General features: G+C 36.0%; 1 protein-coding gene across 10 annotated transcripts in view; it reads left to right on the forward strand.

Moving 5' to 3' along the window:
• The window catches only part of LOC149575463 (inositol hexakisphosphate and diphosphoinositol-pentakisphosphate kinase VIP2-like), a 272,894-nt gene that overhangs the window by 71,703 nt on the left and 176,062 nt on the right, over nt 1–25,129 (forward strand). For all 10 annotated transcript variants that reach the window (XM_089815209.1, XM_089815206.1, XM_089815210.1 and 7 more), the window contains 3 exons: nt 2,160–2,230; nt 15,323–15,427; nt 15,803–15,895. In XM_089815209.1, the coding sequence (XP_089671335.1) occupies nt 2,160–2,230; nt 15,323–15,427; nt 15,803–15,895 (269 nt within the window). The remainder of the gene's footprint in view (nt 1–2,159; nt 2,231–15,322; nt 15,428–15,802; nt 15,896–25,129) is intronic.

A 25,129-nucleotide genomic window follows, 5' to 3' on the forward strand; every position in this document is an offset into this window, starting at 1 on the left:
GCTAGATTGGTGAGAGATTCTCATGGAAAGGTTTTAAGGATGATTTCTGATGGTTTGTCACAGAGTGTGCCACCTAACAAAAGAACAATTATAAGCATACCTTTCTAGTAGGATTGCCAGAAACCTTAACTATCCTCGATCACAAGTGAGAGAGCATCTTGATGCATTTCATTTCGAGGGAGATGCCATTATGTGAAAGGAGAAAGATGACACAATCTTTTTGTGTAAAACTATGTGGCTTTTGTTTGTAATAAGGCTACCCTAACCTCACTCATTAGCCTACAAGAATCTCGTGAATAGGCTAATGGTCACTCTGTGCTAGACCAAGTTAAAATGGGAATATTACACATCAACCATACTGAGTATGATAGGAAGACCTTGGTGGAGAACGATTAGTAGATGGTCAAGAAGGATCTATAGGTCGCAAATTAGGCCAAACAGTTGGTAACCAAGGATGAGAGGCTAGGAGAGAAAGATCATGAATTGGGAGAGAAAGATGGCAAGTTGGTGTAGATAAGGAAGCGACTGTTGGAAACAATGTACATGGTAACGAAATTGCAAGAGCGAGAGTTGGTGGCTAACCAACACATCTGGTAGCAATCTCAGGTGTCCTCCCCAATATCGTCTTTATTTCAAGGGATGTCTTTTCATTGCTCCCTATATTTCTTTCCATTTTGTTGATTTCCAGCTTCCATTTTTTTTCTTCATTTGGAAGATGAGTTCTTTTATTTCAGTGGCCGACGCAGTTGACAGTTATGCTCTATTTATAAATAATTATTAATAATGTTATATTTCAAAGTGCGATGACATTTTTTTTAGTTGTTTGTAGTTGCCAATGGTTGGTAATCTTAACCAACGGCCAAGTACTAAAATGCATTTTATGGTTGTCTTGGAAGGCAGCATTTATTGTACACAGTAGATTCTGGAATAAATGTTGTATCTTCTGGGCGTATTATGTCATCTGAATTTATTATGTTGCTTTGGTGTCTGCTATGATTCTATTTACTGTTTACTCAGCTTAATTTAACAACTTCCCTCTAAGAATAAACAAGGATCTCCAAACCATTTGTGAGTTATGTTCTCTTTTCCAATGTTCTAGAATAGATTGAGTTTTAAATTTTATTGAGAAATGACAAAGTTGTTACAGTTTTACATAGACTTTGAAAGCTTTATGCAGAACAACGCACCATTAAATTTGAACACAAGTAATTTTCCATGGATTTTCCTTTGGTTAAAATTCTCATGCTATATATTCAGCAAAGTAGAACATCAAATGACAACTGCACAATCCGTAAATCCTTTGATACCATGTTAAAATAGTAGAGAAACCACCAAAACTTCTGATTAAATCATTGCACAAATGCAAAGACATAATACTATATTGTTTGAATTCATCGGGATAATTTTACATTACATTGCATTGGCTTGTATAAAGCCTTTGTTTCCTGTACAAAATTTTCCTAATCTTACTAATGGGAAAGTAGCTTCCCATCAACCAACTGGCATAAATTATTTACTTATTTAATGAAGTAACATTTATTAATTGCTAACTATAAACTAATCTATATACTAAGTAAAAGTTCTAATAATGCAACAAACTTGACTAGGGAGAAATCCGTATCTCCTAAGTGAGATACCTGAAGTTGAACTCCCAGTCCACTCTTTGCTGATGAGAGTATTAAAACAAAATAAATTGTGAGAGAACTTTTAAGAACTCACCTTTATTAAAATATTAATCTTTTTGCCCCACATATGGGGACTTTATATTATTTCTATTTTATAACTTACTTCACTTAATAAAAATCTAATCAAATACTAGTAACTTGCAACATTAATTTAAGGCGGTTCAATTTTAATTTGCTTACGGGAATAAATTAGGCTAATGGAATTCCTGTTAATGCTCAAGTCGAATTGTTGCTATTAAAAATAATAAAATGTTACGGATAAATAAAAACAAATGTCACATGTGTGGGTTAAATCATATCTAAATGTATAAGAAAGCATGTAGTAGAAACAGACTTTGCATCTCATTATGTTGTAGGGTTCTTTATTGGAACTGAACTTTAAAGCTATTTAAAAATTGTATATGTTGTACCATTAGGTTTGAGTTCGTATTCTTTGTACATGATTCCTATTTCCTATCATGGATTTATGTGCAGGAGATGATCACAGTGTTATGATTTACTATCCGAGTTCTGCTGGTGGGGGTATGAAGGAGTTATTTCGGAAGGTAATACAAAGTGCTTTTACAGTTGTAACTGTTTCATGATGTTGGAGAAATACATTTTGAGGAAAATTGAAGCAATGACTTTGGATAGAATGTAATACATTTTATAGTAATGGGAAAAAATTAATAGATAATGACCATTTAAACACATTTAGGGAAGCTACTATTATCTTTAAACTGTGCATGTTTGCAACAAAATCAATAGAATTGAAATTCTCAATATTTCTTGCCTAGTTCCATGGCTGCTTTAACCCTAGTAAATGCTGAAGACATTTTTGTAGGAGTGCTCATCTGTTTTGTTCGTGCTAATTCTGTAATACAAGAGCTAGAGAATTATACAATGTCTTTTTCCAGAGGAAGGGCACTAGAAAACAATATGGAAGTTCTTGAAAAATAAGGTTACAAAATAATGTTACCATGTATGACTTTGTGATTTATATGATTTCTATTTCTCCGCAAGCTAGGTTATTGAATCAAGATATTTGTAGGCATGCAGACATGGATGCAAGAGTTTTCTAAAGACCCAAATCATATGATATGACATAGATATGTCGGGACTCTAATACTGATAAACATACAGTATTAGCTATGCAGGTCTTTTCATTATATGTTTGTGCAAGCATTCATTTATAATAATATATGTCTATGTTGTATGGCAATTTATTTTCTGCAAAGTATACTAGTGTAGATGTTTATTATTTGGAAGGCTGGCTCTTTCATGCTATTTGTTTTATTACATCTTTAAGAAACATATTATCTCATAGTGCTAACCTTTTGATGTTCATTGCTCTCTTCTGTTTTTCTTGTTTTTATACTTTGCAACATTCTGTATACAAGACTTAGTCATGGCGTTGTGAAAGCACAAATTAATAACTTTGAAAGAACTGACAAATATATTATAATATGATTGAACCATATAACGGATATATTTATAAGATTTGAAATCCTTTTTTAGAGGTAACAAATCCTCTAAATATTTGAGTTGTTAATAAGTCAACAAACACACAAATGAACAATCAACAAATCATAATAGTTCACATTATATTAACAAACCTATAACTGATTATGTAAACATTTAACAAATATACCAACGGCCTCCCTTAATGACAACCTAATAGGTTTTGTCATTACAGCAATCACAAACACACATATGAACTTTTCTAATGAGAATGTAAAGATAGCACTTTCATAATACAAACAAAATTAAATTGAGTCGCTCCCTTCCTAACATGGTAGAACCTGAAACAATTCCTAAGTTATCCCTAAAGTTGACAAATTTTAATCGACTGAGCGGCTAAGTTATCCCTCAATATGTTTGGTACGGCCAGGATACACTAAATACTTAAGCATCTTGAGAAAGTGATGCAGAGGTTATTGGTCCTGATCAATTCACAATTCACAATAAACAATCTATCTGCAATTAGATCTTCCATCTCCCAATCTACCACTACCTTCCACCTTCACTGGGTTTCACCCAGTACCCTCACTTAGGATTTCCAAGTTCAACGGCCTTCCCAACACTTTCAGAGATCTCAAACACATTTAAACCAACTTGTCACAAATTTCTACACTTGTCATTTCTAGGGTTCTAACCCCAAGACCCAAATTGCTCAAACTAGGCCTTAATCCTTCTAGAACTCCTAATCGAGGACTTTGTGAACTTTATTCAGAATCCTTCCAAAACACTTGGCAAACAAAATACAATTTCAGATACCCATTTCAGAGATACAAAAGATATCTAAAACTCAGATAGAGGTACTTTGGACCATCACCTAGAACCAATACCCTGCAACGATTATAACTATCCCAATTAGGCCACTTTTGCAAAGAAATCCCTGCAAATGTTTCTTCCAAATCTCTACACTCGCAAATAGTCTTTGGACCTTCGATGGTCTTATTACTTCTCAAAATGATCTTATTACAACCTATTAAAACTAAACATGACAACTCTACCAATGAGGTCTTAATGGATCCTTAGATGCTCCTGCACCAAAACCCTTTGATTGTGACAAAGAATCGGTGCTGGCTCATTGTTATCTACATGAAGATCATAGAGAACTTGACGTAACCAAACAAATTCACAACCTGTACTACATGTTGCTTTATATTTACCTTCTATAGATGATAGCTTTACAATTTGTTGTAATTTTCTGTACTAAGAAATAGCTCTAGAAGCAAGTGAGAACATATATCCAGTAGTTGATTGACAATCATCAATGGGACCTGCCCAATCTGCATTTGTACAACTATTAAAGCGAGAGTCATCTGTGTGTCGATACAATATACCTTAGTAGGGGGTACCTTTGATAGTTTCAAAGCTTGTTTTTCTGCAAGCCAGTGTTTTGTCTTTGGATTAGACATGAATGAGACAAGTAGCTAACTGCGAAACATAGGTCTCTCTTCATTGTAGTAAAGTAGATCAAACTACCTACAAATTGTGTGCAACTGATTTCATCAACCATAGATGACTCTGAATGGACTAGCAACTTCAATTCAACTTCCGTTGGCGTAGCAAGAGGATTACAATCAAGCATTGAAAACTTTTCCAAAAGTGTTTTGACATACCTGGCTTGAGAAATGAAAACCATAGAACTACCTTGCCAAAATTATACCCCTAGACTATAATGGAGCCTGAGATCTATCATTTCAAATACCAAAAAAAGATCATATGAAGCTGGGTTGCACTAGGTCATTCACATATATAATGAGAACAATGACACTTGTTGAAAACTTGGACATAGATATTAGGATTTGAAAGACTTTTGCTAAATCCAAAGTTTTGAAGATGAGTGCCAATCTTAAATATACCAAGCTTCGGGAGCTTGCTTTAGTCCATACAAGGGCTTTATTAACCTACAAACAAGATTTTTGTTCCTTGCTATTGCAACTCCTATGGTCGGAGCATGTAGACCTCTTCGTTTAAGTTACCAGTTAAGAATGGAATTTTGACATCCATGTATTACAAAGTGTAAGAAACCAAACTTGTACAGCAGTAGCTTGAACTAATCAAACTGAATGTATATAGCGAGTATGATGATTTGTTTCTATCTCGACTTTAACTTTTGTAGTATGGCAGAGATCACAAAGATAACAAATACAAATACTTCAAGAGGATCTCAGCTATTATAGAATACTCTAAAGTGCATTTAACCAAATGTTCTATTTCTTCAAGTTTTCAATCCGAAACAAAGTTTATGATACCAAAGAACTTAGGAATGTCTCACACACCGATTCCTAACCTAAACAACAAGTGGGAAGTGTATATATAAATCAAAATGTAGAACAAACAACATTGGCACTTGATACAGCCATGGACGGTTGACTATCACATATCCGCAACAAGGAAGATTGTGCCGTTAGCTGCTTCTGCTCATGTCGGTTTCCTAACGTCTTGATGTTGCCATGGGTGGTGTGACTGTTCACTAGTCCATACTTGGGATATCATCCAGTCTATTGCCGATGTTTTTGGTTACTACTGTCACCAAGTGCTCCTGCAACACTAGACGTGTATATGTTATATACTTGAGCTTCCCTTGCATTCTAGACTCAACACGTTAACTCCTTATGACTAGTTAAAGACTACCGGCACCATTCACCTCCTCCTTGCTGACTCGGAATTGATGTATCTAAGGCTCATGTGGATGGTATGGCCTCTTTATCCACCGTCCTAGTGTCTAATATCTTTAATCTGCGACCTCTAGAAAATCAACTGAGATCTTCTCCTTGGGTATGTTCATAGGCTACTTAATTCTAAGTATAGATTCTTGGTTATGATGGAGCCTCCTACAAGCTCCACGCTTGATTCTAAATAAAGTTTCCAACGAGTTGCTGGGGCTACGTCCAGCTCCTCCACTCCATTAAGGGGTTTCGTCCTCAAGAGTGACCAGTCACATTTAAGCAACCTTCTTGTGTTTGAATATTATCACATTCCATGGTCCGAATCCCAATGTAGCTCCTTGCTTTCAAAACCTCGAGGTGAGGGGAAATACAAACAACTAGGCAATGCGTGATAAAAGCCAATTTTGTCTTTTAGTCACTTTACTTTTTTCGTAAAGTGACTTTAAGTCATAAAGTGACTTTATAGATCAACTTTATAAAATACAGTGACTTAACTATAGGAAGTTCCCACTGAAATATCTCCCCAACAAAACCAAATAGAATCCTGTGACTGGCTGGGATCCTCAAAATCAATGTTGTTAGCCTATTTGGATGGAAAGATAGACCAACAAGGTGTAATGTCCCCTTTCTAGCATTCATAGCATGATGTTGTTGTTAGCCTATTTCCCCACGGTCCCGTAGGCTAACCAGGACATTAAAGGGACTTAGAGGCCATTTGGTCTAGACAGTTTCAGTTGCAGGTCTTTCTGAGGGGTTTTGAAGCAACTTTGGGCATACTTACTATTTATAGTAAGTCATCTTGGATATGGTCGGACATCCAGTGGCAGCGGTATGTCGATGGTAATTGTTTAAAATCGACAAAAAGACTTGTTTATCATTGATAAGATTTGTTATGCATTGATAAAGCTATTTTATAAAGTTAAGTTTAAATATTTAACTTTATTAATGCATAGACTATAGTTTGTGGGAAATATTTAAATTAAAAGAGTCCCCTTTATTTTATAACACATTGGAGACATAAGTTACATAAAGGGAGTGATGTTTTATCCCACATTGAGAAAACGAAGGATTGAGCTCTTGTGAGAACACTATAAAAGAAAGGGAAGAGCTTCTTTTAAGTAGGCTTGGAAATATCAAAGAAATTGAGAAATTTTCTGGAGATTATGTCTCAATAGTTTGGAGGACGAAATCCCTTCAAGCTGGAAATCTTGACGCCATTGAAAGATATGGTCTTGAGATTTAACATAGCAGCAGTCCGAAAAAGCGGAACCGAAAAAGCAGGCTGAAAAAGCGGGTACGAAAAAAGCTGTCCAAAAAAAGCGGAACCGAAAAAACAGGCTGAAAAAGTGGGTATGAAAAAGTAGGCCGAAAAAGCAGTTCGAAAAAAGCAAAGCAGAAGGGGCAGCATAGAAGGAAATTATTTCAGCCATCTACAACCAGGTTCTTTTGTTAGTATTGGTTTTTAGAGTGTTATGAGCTTTCAGCTGTAGTGTGCATTATACTAGCATTATCATTTTGTAATCCATGTAAATGCCAAAGTCTTGGCCATATTTCATGAGCATTGTAATTTTCATTGCAATTAAGAAGATAATAGTTGCTAGTGTCATTTAAGCAATTTAATATCATTATTTATCAGCTAGTTAGTTTGCATACCAATTGTTTGTAAAAATGTCAGTTGGCTGTAGGTGTTCATTTCTCATGCTTAGATCATATATATGCACTGAATATTGTCAAAATTAGTAGCACACTCATGTTAGGTCATTGTGTAGTCCATTGTAGTCTTCTAGCACAAGATTTTCATTGATGCAAATTGTAAAAAAGTCATTTGAAGCTAGCTGAAATACTATATCAGTCATACGTCCCTTGCATGTGAATTGTTTGATGAAATTCCTTGAGCTTTCATCAGCATTTTATGAGGGCAGATTTGAAGAGGGTTATTACACAAGGTGCCGTAAGGCTTAGTGCAGAGAAGGGGACATTATAGTCCTCCCTTGTCAAGATTGCTTGCCCTCAAGCAATCTCAGTGCTAGATGCTCTAGGATTGATTCGTCCTCCTAAGTGTCATCTTCATATGGAAAATCCTTCCAGCGAATTAGATACTCCTTGATGGACTTGTTGTGCAGCTTCCTTTCTCTGATCTTAACCACCTCTGTTGGAACCAAAACTAGCTTCCCTTCCACATTAAGTGGGGGTAATCCATTGGAGGGCACTACATGCTGACCAATCGCCTTCTTGAGGCAAGAAACTTGGAAAATGTTATGAATTCTACTATGTACTGGCAAGTCCAGCTCATAAGCAACCTCTCCAACCCTTCGACTAATGCGATAGGGACCATAAAATCTAGGTCGAAGCTTTTTGGACCCACTCTTCTTCAAGGAACTCTGCCTGTAAGGTTGGAGACGAAGGTAAACCATGTCACCTAACTCAAAACTCCGCTCTGCCCTACGGCAATCAGCATACATCTTTTGCTGATTCTGGGCCTGTAGAATGTTCTTCCGAAGAGATCTAAGAATGTCTTGCTGATCGTGTATCCAATATCCAGCTAGTGGTGCTCTGTTGTCCTGCAAGGCTAAATCTACGAATGACAGAAGTTCGCTGCCATAGAGAGCTCGAAATGGAGTCATCTGGATGGACATGTGGGAGGAGGAGTTGTAGTAGTAGTCCCCTAGATATAACCATTTAACCCAAGCTCTTTGTTGCCCCACTACATAGTTCTAGAGATAACCCTCCACCCATTTGTTGATTATCTTAGTCTGCATGTCCGTTTGTGGGTGGTAACTCTTGTTGGGTGTCAATTCCGTACTTGCCAATTTGAATAGTTCCTGCCAAAAAGTGCTGAGAATTTTTTTATCTTTGTCGCTCACAATGGTTTGAGGGAGACCATGTAGATAAAAAACCTCTCGAAAAAATAACTCTGCTACTTGAGAGGTCGACCAATCTTCCGCTATAGCAAAAAGTGAGCAAACTTAGTCAATCTATCCACAACCACGAAAATGGAATCTTTGCCTTGCACTCTCGGTAATCCTGTAATGAAGTCCATGGAGATACTCTCCCTAAAGCATCACATTCTATGACAAAAGGGCGAGAGAAATCGAGAAGTGCCAAAACCGGACATGTGCTCATCACCTTCTTGAGCTTATCAAAGGTCACCTTTGCATCATCTGTCCACCTGAATGCCCCTTTCCGTGTAAGATCGGTGAGTGGAGCTGCTATTTGAGAGAAGCCTCTGGCAAACCTGCTGTGATAAGAGCAAAGACCAAGGAAGCCCTTCAAATCCAATACGTTCTTCGGAGGTGGCCAATCTAGGATCACCTGTATCTTTTCCTGGTGTACTTTCACCCCATTTGCACTAATCATGTGACCAAGGTAATTAATCTCGGTCAGTTCAAACTCATACTTTGACTTCTTTACAAATAATGAGTACTCCATTGTCGTCGGTGGAAACTGTGTAGCCGATGGGTAGATTAGTATTATTATGTAGCTGACGGACCCCTTTGGGAAGGTTCGACGGGAAGTATTTATACCCCGTCTGGGATCATTGTAAAGCATCTTATCATCTGTATGTAATCTCTTGGCATATGCGAATAATAAAAGGAGTTCTGCTGTTCTTGTTCATTGTCTGTATGTATTAATTCATTCACCCAGTACGATAAACATCCATAATTTTAAGTATCTCATCTAAGTGCTGCAAATTTTCCTTCCAAGTTCTGCTAAAAACCAAGACATCATCAAAAATTATCAACACACTCTTGCCCAATTGTTTTCTAAAAATATGGCTCATACATGATTGAAATGTGGCCGGCGCATTGGTGAGCCCAAATGGCATAACCAAGACTCATAATGTCCATAGTGACATCGAAAAGCTGTCTTATGCACATCCTCCTCACAAACCCGTATTTGATGGTATCCAGATCTAAGATCTATCTTTGAGAAGTAAACTGCCCATGTAATCCATCTATTAACTCATTAATGCAAGGAATAGGGTACTTGTTCTTAATGATCCTCTTGTCGAGAGCACGGTAATTAATACACATGCGAAGAGTGCCATCCTTCTTCACCAAAACAATTGAAGAAGCAAAGGGACTGGAGCTAGGTTTGATGTGTCCCATGTCCAAGAGTTCCTTAATTGTCCTTTCTATTTCCTCTTTATAGTGCTTGGGATGACGATAAGGTATGGTGATGACGGGTTTGGCGCCCTCCTCTAACTCAATGATATGCTCAAACCCTTTATCTGGGGGAATGCCCGGGGTTATGTCCTCAAAAACCCTCTTTTGCTGATCAAACAACTGCTGAATGTCAACATGAATTTGCTGTCCTAAGTCTAAAGTAGCCTTGGAGGAAATGAAACAGTGTGCTGCCCACTCCATGTCATCATGCCTCATGATAGCCTCCATCCTGTGGGCTGAAATCAACTTGGGTTCACTCTTTGGCATGGCCTTGAGAATCACTTACCGGCCATCCTATAAGAATTCTAGCTGCATCTTATCATGATCAACTGTGTACTTGCCAATAGTCTGCAACCAGTGTCTTCCTAACATGGTGTCTAATCCATCCAAATCGACAACCTAAAAATCTGCCTCTAGATGGAAGTCATCAAAGTGAATCGAAAGCCCTAACACTTTCCCTATGCACCTCAATCTATCACCTCCTGCCACTCTTACTTCGAACTCGGGTATGTCATCAACCTTTAACTTTCTCTTTGAAACCCAACGCATGCTTATGAACTTATGTGATGCCCTTGTAGCTAAAAGAATACGCTGCCCTCTAACTATACCCTTCAAGCAAAAGGAATGACCCGTGGGATTGCTAGAAAGGGAAGCTACAATAGGAGATTGCCCTAGAGTGGATTCCTTCTTCCTCTCTTTAGGAGGCTGCTCCTCACTTTCTTCCTCATCGCTGCCCCCTTTAGCTCATCCTCCTCTTCTGACAAAACCTCGACATAATGTATTTTACCTTGGCCAAGGCATCAATAGTCTGTTAATATTCCGTGTGGGGGCCCTAATGTTACGGGGTGATCTTGCCACTAAACCACCTTCACTATGGTGACTTGGTGGTCTCCTATGAGTCGGAGCTAGCTGCTGCATAGCACCTGTAAGCTGCTGAAGTGCAGTAGTGATTTATTCTATCCATCTCTAATAGCTTGCAAGGGTTCCCTCACTTCCCATTCCTGTTCACTCCCATCGTGTGCCATTTGAATGGTCTGTACTTGTTCAACCTGTTCACACTTTTCAACTTGTTCAACCTGTGTGCTTGTCCCAAAAGTTAACTCCTCATCAACTGAATAACTGTCCTCAATGTCAATCTAATTTGAAGATCTTGCCTGTTTAGGTGCGGAAGTGACTAAACTTATAAGGTTTCCTCTTCATGCCTAACTATCATTTTTCCTATTTAACCTAGCTTGCAACTTAATAACTTCTTACCCACAAGTCGACAGGTCTTGCAGCTCTGATAACACTATAAGAAACCAAACTCGTACAACAGTAGCCTAAACTAATAAAATTGGATGTATATAGCGAGTGTGATGATCTGATTCTATCCTGACTTCAACTTTTGCACTATGGAAGGGATCACAAAGATAACACATACAAATACTTCAAGAGGAACTCAACTATTATAGAATACTCTAAAGGGCATTTAACCAAATGATCGATTTCTTCAAGTTTTCAGTCCGAAACAAAGTTTATGATACCAAATTACTTAGGAATGTCTCACACACTGATTCCTAACTTGAACAACAAGCTGGAAGTATATATATAAATCAAAATGCAGAACAAACAACATTGGGACCTGATACTGCCGTGGACAGTTGACTGTCACATATCCGCAACATGGAAGACTGTGCCGTTAGTTGCTCCTGCTCATGTTGGTTTCCTGATGTCTTGATGCTATCGTGGGTGGTGTGATTGTTCACCAGTCCATACTTGGGATATCATTGCCAACATTGGCGGTTACTACTGTCACCAATAGCTCCCGCAACTCTAGACATGTATATGTTATATACTTGAGCTTCCCCCACACTGCAAACTCAATAACTTAAACTCCTTGTGACTAGTGAAAGACTATCGACACCATTCACCACCTCCTCGCTGATTCAGAACTAATGTATCTAAGGCTCACATGGATGGTATGGCCTCTCTATCCACTGTCCTTTGTACTATTTGATATCTTTAATCTACGACCTCTAGAAAAACAACAAAAATCTTGTCTTTGGGTATGTTTGTAGGTTACTTCTAAGTGTAGACTCTTGGTTATGATGGAGCCTCCTACAAACTCCACGCTCGATTTTGAATAAAGTTTCCAATGAGTTGCTGGGGCTACGTCCAGCTCCTCCACTCTCTCGAGGGGTTTCGTTCTCAAGAGTGACCAGTCACATTTAAGTAACCTTCTTGTGGTTGAATAATATCACATTTCATGGTCTGAATCCCAATGTAGCTCCTTGCTTTTATAACCTTGTCTTTTAGTCACTTAAGTTACTTTTGTCATAAAGTGACTTTAAGTCATAAAGTGACTTTATAAATCAACTTTATAAAATAAAGTGACTTAACTATAGGAAGTTCCCACTTAAATATCTCCCCAACGAAACCAAATAAAATCTTGTGATTGGTTGACATCCTCAAAATAAATGCTGTTAGCGTTTCCGGATGGAAAGATAGACCAACAAGACGCCATAGGCCTAGCGCGAAGAAGGGGACATTACACACAGGCCACCCAAATTGGGTTGCAAGAGATGAAACAAGGTACCATTTTGGCTATAGAGGTAAATGTCTCCTCATAGCCTATGCCTTCTTGTGCATATCCTTTGGCAACAAGTGGTGCTTTGAACTTGTTAATGGGCTTATCTGATTTATATTTTACACAGTACACTCATTTTCCACCAATAGGCTTCTTTGCATGAGGTAATTCACAAAGCTTCCATGTGTTGTTCTCTGTCAAGGCATCAAGTTCTACTTTCATAGCAGCTTCCTATTTTGGTTTACCCAGAGGCTTGTTTAAATTGGGTTGGTTCAAATTTCAGGATTCGGGCAAAATTGCATGCTGAACAACTTTAGCTATTTCCTTTTGCAACTTGTCTTATTTGAGCATTTATTTTCATATTCTTTCGCATCCTTGATGATTTTATCAAACCATTTTAGAGGAGCTCGAGGTATTTCTTGTGGATAGTCAAAAGGTTGACTTGGAGGAGAACTTATTGAATCTAAGGGGATTTGTGGTTTATCCTCATCATTGTCATCGTTAGACTCTAAATGTCGGCTACTTGACGAATCATCTTCTGTACTTACAAACTCTTTTATGAACCATCATCTGCAAAGTAAGGTGTCTTTTCTTTAATGAACAATTACATCTCTACTATTAATTAATTTCTCATTAGTTACATCAATTAAGCAATATGCTTTTGATTTTTCACTATAGACAATAAAGCTGAAATTCTAACTTTTTACATCTAGTTTATCTTCATTGTTATGTTTAACTAGTGCAAAAGCAACAGACCCAAAAATACAAAAATAATCAATGGTAGGCTTAAGACCTGTCCAAACTCTTTAGGAGTAGTATTTTGCAAACACTCACTAGGACATTAATTGAGAATGTGTATAGTAGTTTGTACTGCTTCTGCCCAGTAACAGTATGGTACATTTTGAAAATGCATCATACACTGAGCCATTTCAACAATTGTCCTATTTATGTGTTTGATCACTCCATTCTATTGTGGAGTGCATGGTGTCGTACACTGCTGATGGATTCCCTGTTGCTTTGAAAAGTTGGTGAATACCATTGCGGTGAACTTTCTCCTATTGCCTGTCCTCAATGTTCTGATATGCTTGCATGTATGTTTTTTAACCAAAGAATTTATTATCTTGGAAAACCTAAAAGATTCAAATTTTTCTTTCAAAAATCACACTAATATTTTCCTTGAAAAGTAATCTACACTTAGCAAAAACATGTAACTCCACGTAACAATGTAGTTCTATTGTTATTATCCAATAATATTGGTACCTGACTGTGTATTACGTGTTTTACAACTTTGGTTTGTAGGAACTGTTTATTGGTAGAATTGTGTACCTCTTGGCAACCTTTGGGTTGGGTCTTTTAATTAGATTGCATATCATCAAGGGAGTGTGATCTAATCAGATGGAGTGTGATCGTTGGCTGACCATCTTTGGTCTTTTCTGTAATATTTTCATGTCCGATAAAGATATATTTTACTCTTATCTTGTATGCATTGTTGCCTCTGTTATTAATTCATGTATTCATTTTATGAGATAGAGAAGCAAACAAAATTTTGTTGGGAATCTCTATTGTGACACTGATCGCCTTATGGACAGAGAGCACATGATTTGTCAGCTTTGCAGTATTAGGGAGGTTGAGTCCGAGGAACACTTTATTTTTTGTTGTCCTCTTCACTATGAGATCAGAGGGAGGTTCTGCTGCCTCTTCAGGGATGGTTGCTTTCCACTTTCTTTAGACATATGGACCAAAGGTACCTTGCCCTGTATTTTTAGGAAGCGCTTAGGCTTTGGGATCACAAACTCCAACACCATTGCCCCACGATGCCTCTGCCTTATCAGCTTATTACTTCCTTCTTCAAAGGGATTCATTCAGCGCACAGGACAAAGCGGTCGTTTGCCACTGCTCCTTCCAGATCTGTGAGGCCCAGGATTGTGTTCCATCAACTGCTGCCATCCTCTATCCCAGGATCACTTCGAGGCGGCCTAGTGTTCGGATTGGCCCTATCGGTTACCCTTTGGTTCAAAAATTCTTCACGGTTTTTCTTTCTTTTTCTTTTTTTTGGGGGGGGAGGGGGGGGGGGGGGGAGAGAGGCGCGGGGGGCGCGCGAGGGGGTCGGGGGGCGGGGTTCTCTCTTTCCTTTTGTGCTCTAGCTCTACTTTTGTTTGTTTTGTTTCATCGTGGACACTGTTTTGTGTCCTTGCTGCAGGCTGGCCACCTTCTTATTGTATTTGGCAGTCCCTTTAACCCTTTGTGGTCTTTAGTTGGACATTACTAAATTTATGTTATCTTAGCTTTTTTAATCCTAGTGATATCAACAATGTGAACAAGCTCTATGGTATGATATCAAATACTTTCAATTTAAAAATTGTAATGGTCATCAAACTTATCTAACTCACAAAAGATTGAATCTGTTGTCCATGAATTAAATATATTTTTAGGCAATGGTTATGAACAAAATGCACCTTTTTTCCTTTGTTCTAAAGATTGATTTTTATAATGCACATTCATAGAAATAATTATGGCCATTAACTTGTGCATTCTGACACAGTTTTTAAGGACACATATCAAATGTAATTTTACTGCATTTATTATCTTCAATTGAATAATTGTGGAGAATAAATGTGTAATGCATAGTGGAAATTTTGGGTTTTGAAAAGAGTTGTAACATATTGCATGGAACTGCCTGAAAATCAAGTTTGGCTTTGGAAATTAGAGTCTTGCTGATGTATTTGAACATTTAAATTGTTGCAGGTTGGTAATCGGTCCAGTGAATTCCATCCAGATGTTAGAAGAGTTCGAAGAGAAGGATCATACATATATGAAGAATTTATGCCCACTGGAGGAACTGATGTGAAGGTAATTGCGAATAATGCAGTAGATTTCGCTTGACATGATGCTAAGAAATGAAACATCAAGTGATAGTCAACTGTCCAATAAGTCTTATAGCATCTATCTTTGATATGGGAAAATAATAATTGGACTTAAAAAGTGTCTACAAATTGCATTATCAGGTGCAAGGGACAGTTTTGTAATTGAGACATATTTAACTTGATCACCAAACTGAAATGTACTATGTTGAATCAGTTCTAGTGTTTAAGCAATGCATATCTTTTTTTTTAATCTACACTGTGTATGACATAGTGAACTGACTCTAACAGCCTCATTCGTTTCTGTATTGTGTTCATCATTGAATCACAATTAAGTTGTCTTCTGTTGTCTTTGCTACTATAGGTTTATACAGTTGGGCCTGAATATGCCCATGCAGAGGCCAGAAAGTCTCCAGTTGTTGATGGTGTTGTCATGAGAAGCCCTGATGGGAAAGAGGTAAGAATTTATTTGTTATCCTATAATTTGCATCCATTATATTAAAGTACAATGTCTGTTGATATTAGTTTATCTGACATTGTCTAGTCATGTCTATTGAAGAAATAATAAAATCATTTGGAATTTTTTGTTGGAAAACTATTGTTTTATACTATCTTCTTCCGGTAGATCCTGTGATTGTAGAGAGCTACTTTACATTTAATTTAATTTAGCTATGTGATGTACTTGTAATGAATAAATCAAAGTTGCATGGACATGGATATGGATACAAATACAGATATGGTATCCGATATGGATACAGCCATTTTTTAAGACTCACAATATGGATATGGCTGGAAACAACATTAATAAAAAGAAGACACATTTATCAACTCAATTTGGTAAGTTATTAGAGGAGATTTTTCATTACATCAAAAGCAATTTAGATACATAAATGGTACATAAATAATTATAAGTTGGTGTTACACTTTACAATATGCAGAAATATTAGAGCTGCATTGGAAGGTAAGCCAAAATAATGGTTCGCTGAAATAGAAAACATTTTATTTGTCTCCCATTTGGTGTAGGTTTTTATATCAAATGCTTTTTTAAAAGAATTGCACGAATGAAGTTTTTTAAAAATTGAATTTGTAAGATTTACATCAAATTTTTTATAAATCAATTAACATAGTATTTACCACAGTTGGAAAATCAATTTCTTTTCAGCAAACATATGTGTAGTATCCAACATGTATCCTAGCCGTATTGGATACTTATCCAAATCGGATAAGGGGATACGTGTGCCTAAGGAGGGACAAAAGAGTTGCCAGCTATTCAGGAATAAATTATAGACACAATGTTATTTTGTCCATTCAGCAGCATGATCATGGGGAAGGATGTCTAAAATGGGTGTGTGTATGCTTGTGGCTAGAAACAGATAGAGAAGCTTACAGCAGTTGATTCAGCAGAATATTTAAGGCTTAATGCTTTATTGGGTCATTTGTTTATGAACATAACTACTGTATTTGCAGATTAGATTTAATCTGGGAAAGTGACTTGTGAATACAATTTCAAATATAAAAAGGGATTGAAGTATGGGTGGAGTTGTTGAAGTATAGCTTTAGTATAAGTGAAGCTCTCATTACATTTGGTATATGAATGTGTTTATCTTATATATATGTATATATAGTTTCTGATTATGTATCTCAGAAATTATTCATATAGTTAATATTAGTTTTATCTCCCAGAAGTTTATATATATATATATATATATATATATATATAAATGATCCTCAAAAGTCTATTTATGCTTCTTCATAGCTACCAGCCTTGTACCTATTAGCTAACTGAAGGCATGTATTACAAAAGGAAATCAAAGTTTATGGTCCACGTAGGGACATGAACTCTCTCCAAAGTATTTATATTGGATCGCTGACTGGGATTGAATATCAATAACAAGGCAATGTTCTATCCTCAGCAGTGATCAGTGATATAATTCAGAATTATAATATAAAGAACTTCAGAATACACTTGACATTATATTACATACACATAACAGTATAATTATATATTAATATTTTATGTATAAGAAATACTCAGAGTTCTATATCAAAACTTTGACATTACTGATCAGAACAATATAAAGAAGATATCAGTATGTCTCTATCAGAGATCCCTTTTAACTTTTACATAGTATCAGAGCCACCCTGATAGAGAAATTCAGTCAGCTTTACATCAGATTTAAAACTATTAAAATATCTTTAATCTAAAACAATGGTGAATCATGTAAGACTAGAGGACAGACTTGAAGGAGCCTCCAATTTTGCATCATGGAAAATTATAGTAATTATTATTCTACGAGAAATGGAATTAGAAGAATATATCTAGAAAATGATCTAGACAAAACAACCTGGAAAAGACACAACAATAAAGCTATGAAGATCATTATATATATTTTTAAAGATCACATCCTCCCATCTATATCAAGCCTTAAGACAGCTTATGAGATGTTTTCCACTATTAAGAATACTTTTGAAATTAATAACACTATTAGATTGCTAACATTGAAGCAAGATCTACTATACATCAAAATGAACAATGGAGAACCAATTACATCTTAATTTTTAAGAATCTCAGAGTTGAAAGATCAACTTGCAACTAGTGGATATCAAGTAGATGACAAAGAACTCAACATTATAGCCTTAAAAGGACTACCTCTATCTTGGGAAACATTTATTCGTGGTCTAAGTTCTCGACCTGAACTTCCTAAATTTGAACAACTTAAAAACGAATGTACTCAAGAAGAGTCAAGATTAATTTCTAGAGGAATCAGTTTAAATTAAGAGGGAGACATTCAAGCTCTCCAAGTCAATACCAACAGTAAAGGAAAGAAAGGTAAATTCAAATGAAAAAGAAAGGAATTCAACAAAACAGACAAGAAACGAGATTGGTCAATAGTACAATGCTTCAAATGTGACAAATTTGGCCACGCTCATAACTTCTGCCCAGAATGGAAGAAAATTCAAGCAGCTCTATCAGAAGTTAGAGATGAAAACTTTGCATTCTACTTAGCACTCTCAAGTGAACTAAACTCCAACAAAAACACATGGATTATAGACAGTGGAGCATAACGTCATATCACAGGCTTTAGAGATAAATTCAAAAGCTTTGAAGGATACTCCTCTGAAGAAGTAACTATTGTAGATAACTCTACAGACTCGGTAAAAGGTATTGGATCATGTTCAATACAACTGAATTCATGTATCACTCTTCAACTTAAGAATGTTTTGTTTGTACCTGGTATAAAAAGAATTTTGGTCTCCATCTTTGACCTTGTAGACCAAGGGCATCGAATCACATTCCAAGAAGATAAAGTAATATCTTGGCCAAAGAACTCCAACATTAAGAATGCTATATCCATCGGAGTTAGAGATGTAAGTTTATATAAACTTTGTAACTATAAAAATTTAGCCCTAAATCGTGAAATCTCAAACATGAATGAAATGTGACATAGAAGACTAGGTCGTCTTCATTTCTGTGCTTTATCATCCATAGAAAAAATAGTAATAGGGTTACCTAGTTTAAAACCTGATCATTTCGGTATTTGCAAAGAATGTGCTCTAGGTAAAAACACAAAAGGGTCCTTTCCCAAAAGTGAACACAAATCTAAATCAGTACTTGAACTCATTCATACTAATTTATGTTGTCGAATGTCAGTACCTTCCCTAAACGGATGTCTCTACTATGTGAGTCTTATAGATGACTATTCTAGGAAAACTTGGATTTACTTCCTTAAACAAAATGAATCAACCAAAGTGTTAGCCAAATTCAAAGAATTTAAAGCTCTAGTTGAAAACCAATCTGGACAGAAAATCAAATCCCTAAGATCAGATAATGGGGGTGAATACATCTCAGAAATTTGTAAAAAATTTTGCAACTCTATTGGGATTAAGAGGGAGTTTTTTGTACCATATAAACCTCAACAGAAGGGAGTCGTAGAAAGGAAAAACAAATCCATTATTGAATTAGCTAGAGCTATGATGCATGATCAAAACCTTCACACTTCTGGGTTGAAGCCTCTAATAGCACAATTTATATCCAAAATAGATGTCCTTACTCAATTTTGCTCCCAAAGAAGTATTTATCGGCAACAAACCAGATTTAAGGCACCTAAGGATATTTGAGTGTCCTATTTATATTCACATTCCTAAAGAAAAGAGAACCAAAGCAGACCCATCTAGAAAGCAGGGCATATTCATTGGATACAGTGAATCATCCAAAGGTTATAGGATGTATGTCCTTGGACAAAGAACTATTGAAATCAGTATAGATGTGAAATTTGAAGAATATCAATCCATATTAAAAAATGATATGTAGGATGTTGTACCCAAACCCAAAAATAAATTAGTTGTCTCTTCTAAATGGCTATTCAAAATCAAGCATGCACCAGATGGAAGCATTGAAAAATACAAAGCCAGATTTGTAGCTCATGGATTCTCACAAAAGGAAGGAATAGATTATGAAGAAACTTTTGCTCCAGTTGCCTGGTACACCTTTGTTAGAACCATTATAGTTGTTGCGGCATCCAAATGTTGGAAGATACACCAAATGGATGTTAAAACTGCATTCCTAAATGGTGAAATTGAAGAAGCATACATCGAATAACCTGAAGGATTTCACTCATGACAAAAACTCTCATGTATGTAAACTGAAAAAAGCATTGTATGGTCCTAAACCAGCTCCCAGGGCATGGTACAAAAGAATAGACAACTACCTCTCAAAATTAGGGTATTCCAAAAATGAAGCTGATCCTAACATATACCTCAAAAAAGTTGAAGATGATATGATTATTCTGGTACAATATGTTGATGATTTACTAATAACAGGTGAAGAACATCTTATAGCTAAATGTAAACATGAACTAACAGTAGAATTTGACATGAAAGACCTAGGGCTTCTTCATTACTTCCTAGGTCTTTAAGTCTGGCAAAAGGAGAACTACATCTTAAATCAAGGATAATACATTGCTGATATTCTAACTAAGTTTGGGATGATGGATTGTAAACCCTTAACCACGCCTATGGAAGCAAATCTACATAAATTGAAGAATGACGGATTTGAATCCAAACCTACTGATCCTACTTACTACAAGCAAATTATCGGGTCACTGATGTACTTGTTAAACACTTGCTTTGATATCTGTTATGCAACTAATGCCTTAAGTCAATTCATGTGTGAACCAAAGAAGATACACCTTATGGCAGCTAAGCACATTTTACAATACTTACGAGGTTCAATTAGTATGGGTCTCAAATATGATCAAGTAAAAATTAATCTTCATGGATATTTAGATTCTAATTGGGCAGGCAACTCTACTGATCGTAAGAGTACTACAATATGTTGTTTCAGCCTTGGGTCAGTGATGATTTCTTGGTTTAGCAGAAAACAATCATCAGTCGCCTTAAGCTCTACTGAAGCAGAGTACATAGCCTCTTCCATGGGAGCCAGAGAAGTAGTATGGTTGAGAAAATTGCTAGTGGGATTATTCAGAAAACCCTTAAAGCCCAAAGTCACCCACTGCGATAATCAAAGCTGTATCAAACCTTTAGTGAATTCAGCTCTTCACAATCGATCTAAGCATTTTGAAATACCTTATCATTATAGTAGGGATATGGTAGATTGAGATGTTCTCAAGCTAGAATACACAAGTACAAATGAACAAACATCAGATGTATTTACCAAACCTCTTGCCAAACCCAAATTAGAATACTTCAAAGGCAAACTTGGTATGATTAAATTTTAATTGTAAATACTGAATTCAAGTTTCAATTTTCTTGTATTTATATTCAGTGTTATATGCTACTATCTTATGGTTGCATTAGATATGTAATGAAAGGTGACGTTCTTTCATGGACATATATATATTTAGAAGGTAATCATTATAAGGTGACAATCTTACAAGTGATAGACCTGTTATCTTGACAAAATTATGTTATTACAGATAACTAGAAGTCTTGATAACAAATGTATTATGATCAAACTTCATTAAGTTGTCCCGAAGTGCCGAAGATCATAATATTTGTCATGATAGAGTTCATGACATTGTGATTTTGATTATCAAATAAAACACTTATGATTATTGTTATCTAAGTATTGTGAATCTAATAATCTGTTCTCCTGATAGATATAATTAAAGATGATACCTATGTACATATCAAGAGAATATGAGAAATTTTGGTGTTTTCACTTCTCCCTTGCTAAGAGGGAGTGTTAAAGTATAGCTTCAGTAGAAGTGAAGCTCTCATTACATTTGGTATATGAATTTGTGTTTATCTTACACACACACACACACACACACATCTCTCTCTATATATGTATGTATATACATACACATATAAATATTTTATATAGTTTCTGATTATCTATCTCAGAAATTATTCATATACTTGATATTACTTATATATATATATACTTATATATATATATATATATATATATATATATATATATACTTATATATATATGTATATATATATATATATATATGATTCTCAAAAGTATATCAATGCTTCATCATAATTATCAGCCTTGCACCTATTAACTAACCGAAGGCATGTATTACAAAAGGAAATCAAAGTTAATGGTCCACGTAGGGACAAGAACTCTCTCCAAAGTATTTATATTGGATAGCCGGCTGGGATTGAATATCAATAACAAGGCAATGTTCTATCCTCAGCAGCAATCAGTGATATAATTCAGAATTATAATATAAAAAACTTCAGAATACACTTGTCATTACATGAAATACATATAACAATATAATTATATATTAGAATTCTATATCAGAATTTTATATATAAGAAATACTTAGAGTCCTATATGAGAACACTTTGACATTATTGATCAGCATAATATAAAGAAGATATCAGTCTATGTCTATCAGAGATCCCCTTTAACTTTCACAGCAGTTGAACTTGAAGATATGATATTGAGCTTAGGAGAAGTTAATATGTAAGAATGTGTAGAGAAGCTGTTTTGAAATATGCAGCGGAAAATTGCATGTGCTAGGCCGCTTGAGCAACACAAAAGGCTCATAGTGATGACCATTGGGTCAAAGTAATGTATAAATTGCTGGTCCTGGTTCAAATTTAGGTTAAAGATTCGCGTCTGTATGTTTGATCAATTTTTTGATGGTGGGTTTGGGTTTGCTTCGGTTTGTTTTGTACAAAAACATGTAAAATAAATAAAAAATAAAAAATATACACATATATGCAGCACCAAATAAGTTCATACTTAACTAGTATACTAATAGTAAAGTAACATAGAAAAATACACCACCATATATATATATAAAATATTTTAGTCCAAATAACATAGAAAAATGCTAAAATACACCACCATATCAATGTTTCAGTTCAAAAATAATAATGTCAATGTTACCAAACAACTACTGATCAAATATCATCGAAAGTCATAAAAAATATCATCATCCTCTTGTGGCAAATTAGAAGTACAAACAATGCCACTAGCATTAGTACTGACAATCTTACCCTTAGGAGTAGCTTCATGATCACAATGTAGCTGATGATCATCATCAACTCTAAATGCACCAAGGTAGGCAATTGAAGCATCTAACTCCCCACTTCTTGGTCCAACATTCCAATGCTTTGTCCTCCCCTTTTTTGTGGGTATTGTTGTTGTGTGCTAGGAGCCTCAAGTTTGATTGCACATAGACCACGTCTTCCACCTTCTTGGACTACAATCTATTACATTTTATTGAGTGGATGGAGTGTGCACTCCAATTCCTTTCAAATGATGATGAACTAGCACCCTATCAAGATTTTCAGTTTTGAAAATAGAGATTTAAGAGTTATGAGTAAATTTTTAAAATATAAATACAATAGTCATCAACAAGAATTTAGAAATAGAATCTTAAGTAGAGCTGCTACATGTTCTTCAAGAAAAGCTTACAGTCTTCTCCACAATTTAGTATGTTCCAGTTTGGTCTTCGTGTGGCTCAGATAGGACTTTGTTTGGGCTTAGTTTCATGTACTTTCTATTTATGGTAAGTGTGGTGATGATTGAGAAGCACCCATTCTATTTTTGGAAAGTGCATTTGGTAACACGGGAAAATAACAGGTGTGACACCTGTTTCAGACAACATATTTAAAGGATAAGTATTTTGGGAGTTATTATCATTTTAGGGACCAAATTATTAATCAGACATTAAATGGCTATTTATAAAGTTATAATTTGACTTTATCATTTCACGAAAGTTGAGGGTTGAGTCATCATTGGAAGGGGTTATTTATTCAATGAATTCATTGAAGCTTAAGCCAAGGTATTAATTTAAGTATATTTGTAATTTAATGTATGCATCAGAAGGAGGGGAATATAATTGAATGTAATATGTCAATTGCAACAAAATCAAGTATTTTAAAAAGTTATGATTAAGTAATGTGAGGTGTGAGTTCAAAGCTACTGGGCATCTTTAATTGAGAATTATAAAAGGCTTCTTTGGTGAAAACATATTCATTCATGACTTGTGCATTTGCTTTTGTTTGTGTGGAGAAGACTTTGGAACAAGGGTTTCAGTATTTTAGATTTGGAGAATTGTGAATTCTTCAGAGTTTTACAAGCATTTGAGGTGTTGAAAGACACTGATATTTGCTATTGAGGGACTCATTTAAGGATCATCAATTGTGCTTAATTGTAATTGAAGTTAAGTGGATTGCAGCCATACAAGGGTTTGAAATCCAAGTGTATAAATTGGATTATTTGAAGAGGTTGGAGACTCGTAAATTAATATCATTTGCAGCTTGTAATAGCTGTGTTTAAGAATTTTTGAAGGCAGCTGCAGGTAGCAGATAGTTGCATGAGCCAATGATAGTGATGTGAGCTGATTTAGAGGCATGTCGTGGATTTTTTTGTGCTTCAATAGACATTTTAATTGGTGCTAAGGGGAGGTAGCTGACAGAAGTTAGTGATGAAGAAAAAAGTTTTGAAGGGGAGGTAGCTGACTTATTTTTGAGTATAGTACGCCGAATAAAAGGGCTGGCCATCTCCAAGGAAGTAAGAATAGGGAAAACAGAGTTGGAGACCCCGAGAAAGAGGGAGTATTGATACCACCAAGGTATATACAAAGATGTTGGGAGAAGGGAAGACTCACAACCTGATAGTATGGGAGAATAGCAGGAGGGCATGGAGGAACCATTGACCCACCTAATTTCCAAAAACAGGGGGTACCAATCAAGGGAGAAAAATGCCAAACACTCCTGACAAACAAAAACTTCCCAAGTTTAACAAATGATGGGTCCAATGACCCAACACGGTGTTGTAAGACATGCATGACCATCTAGGAGGTAACTTGACAGGAGGATGAAGATTATTGGGTAAAGTTCTTCTCGACCACCTTGCAAGGTATAGCCATTGATTGGTACACTGACCTTGCAGCCACTTAGAAAACAACTTGGAACAATCTGAAGAAAGCTTTTGAAGCAGCATTTAGGTTGTTGTGGGATGATGATGAGGTAGTAGCTGAAATATACAACACACATCAAGAGAAGAGTGAGATTGTTTGAGCCTACCATTAGAGGCTCAAGGAGCTCATAGGAAAGTTTGAGGATAAACCAACCAATAGATCAAAGACGAGGTGATTCATAGAAGGCCTTACCTCTTTCATTTAGAAGAAAATGAAGGTGGTGCCTTCCTCCACGTACAAGGAGGCCTGTGATTGGGCAATGGACATTGAAAGTG

Source organism: Cupressus sempervirens, chromosome 2, assembly GCF_028749045.1.
Source record: "Cupressus sempervirens isolate cs-2001-9-10 chromosome 2, ASM2874904v1, whole genome shotgun sequence".
In the NCBI taxonomy this organism is placed as follows: Eukaryota; Viridiplantae; Streptophyta; class Pinopsida; order Cupressales; family Cupressaceae; genus Cupressus; species Cupressus sempervirens.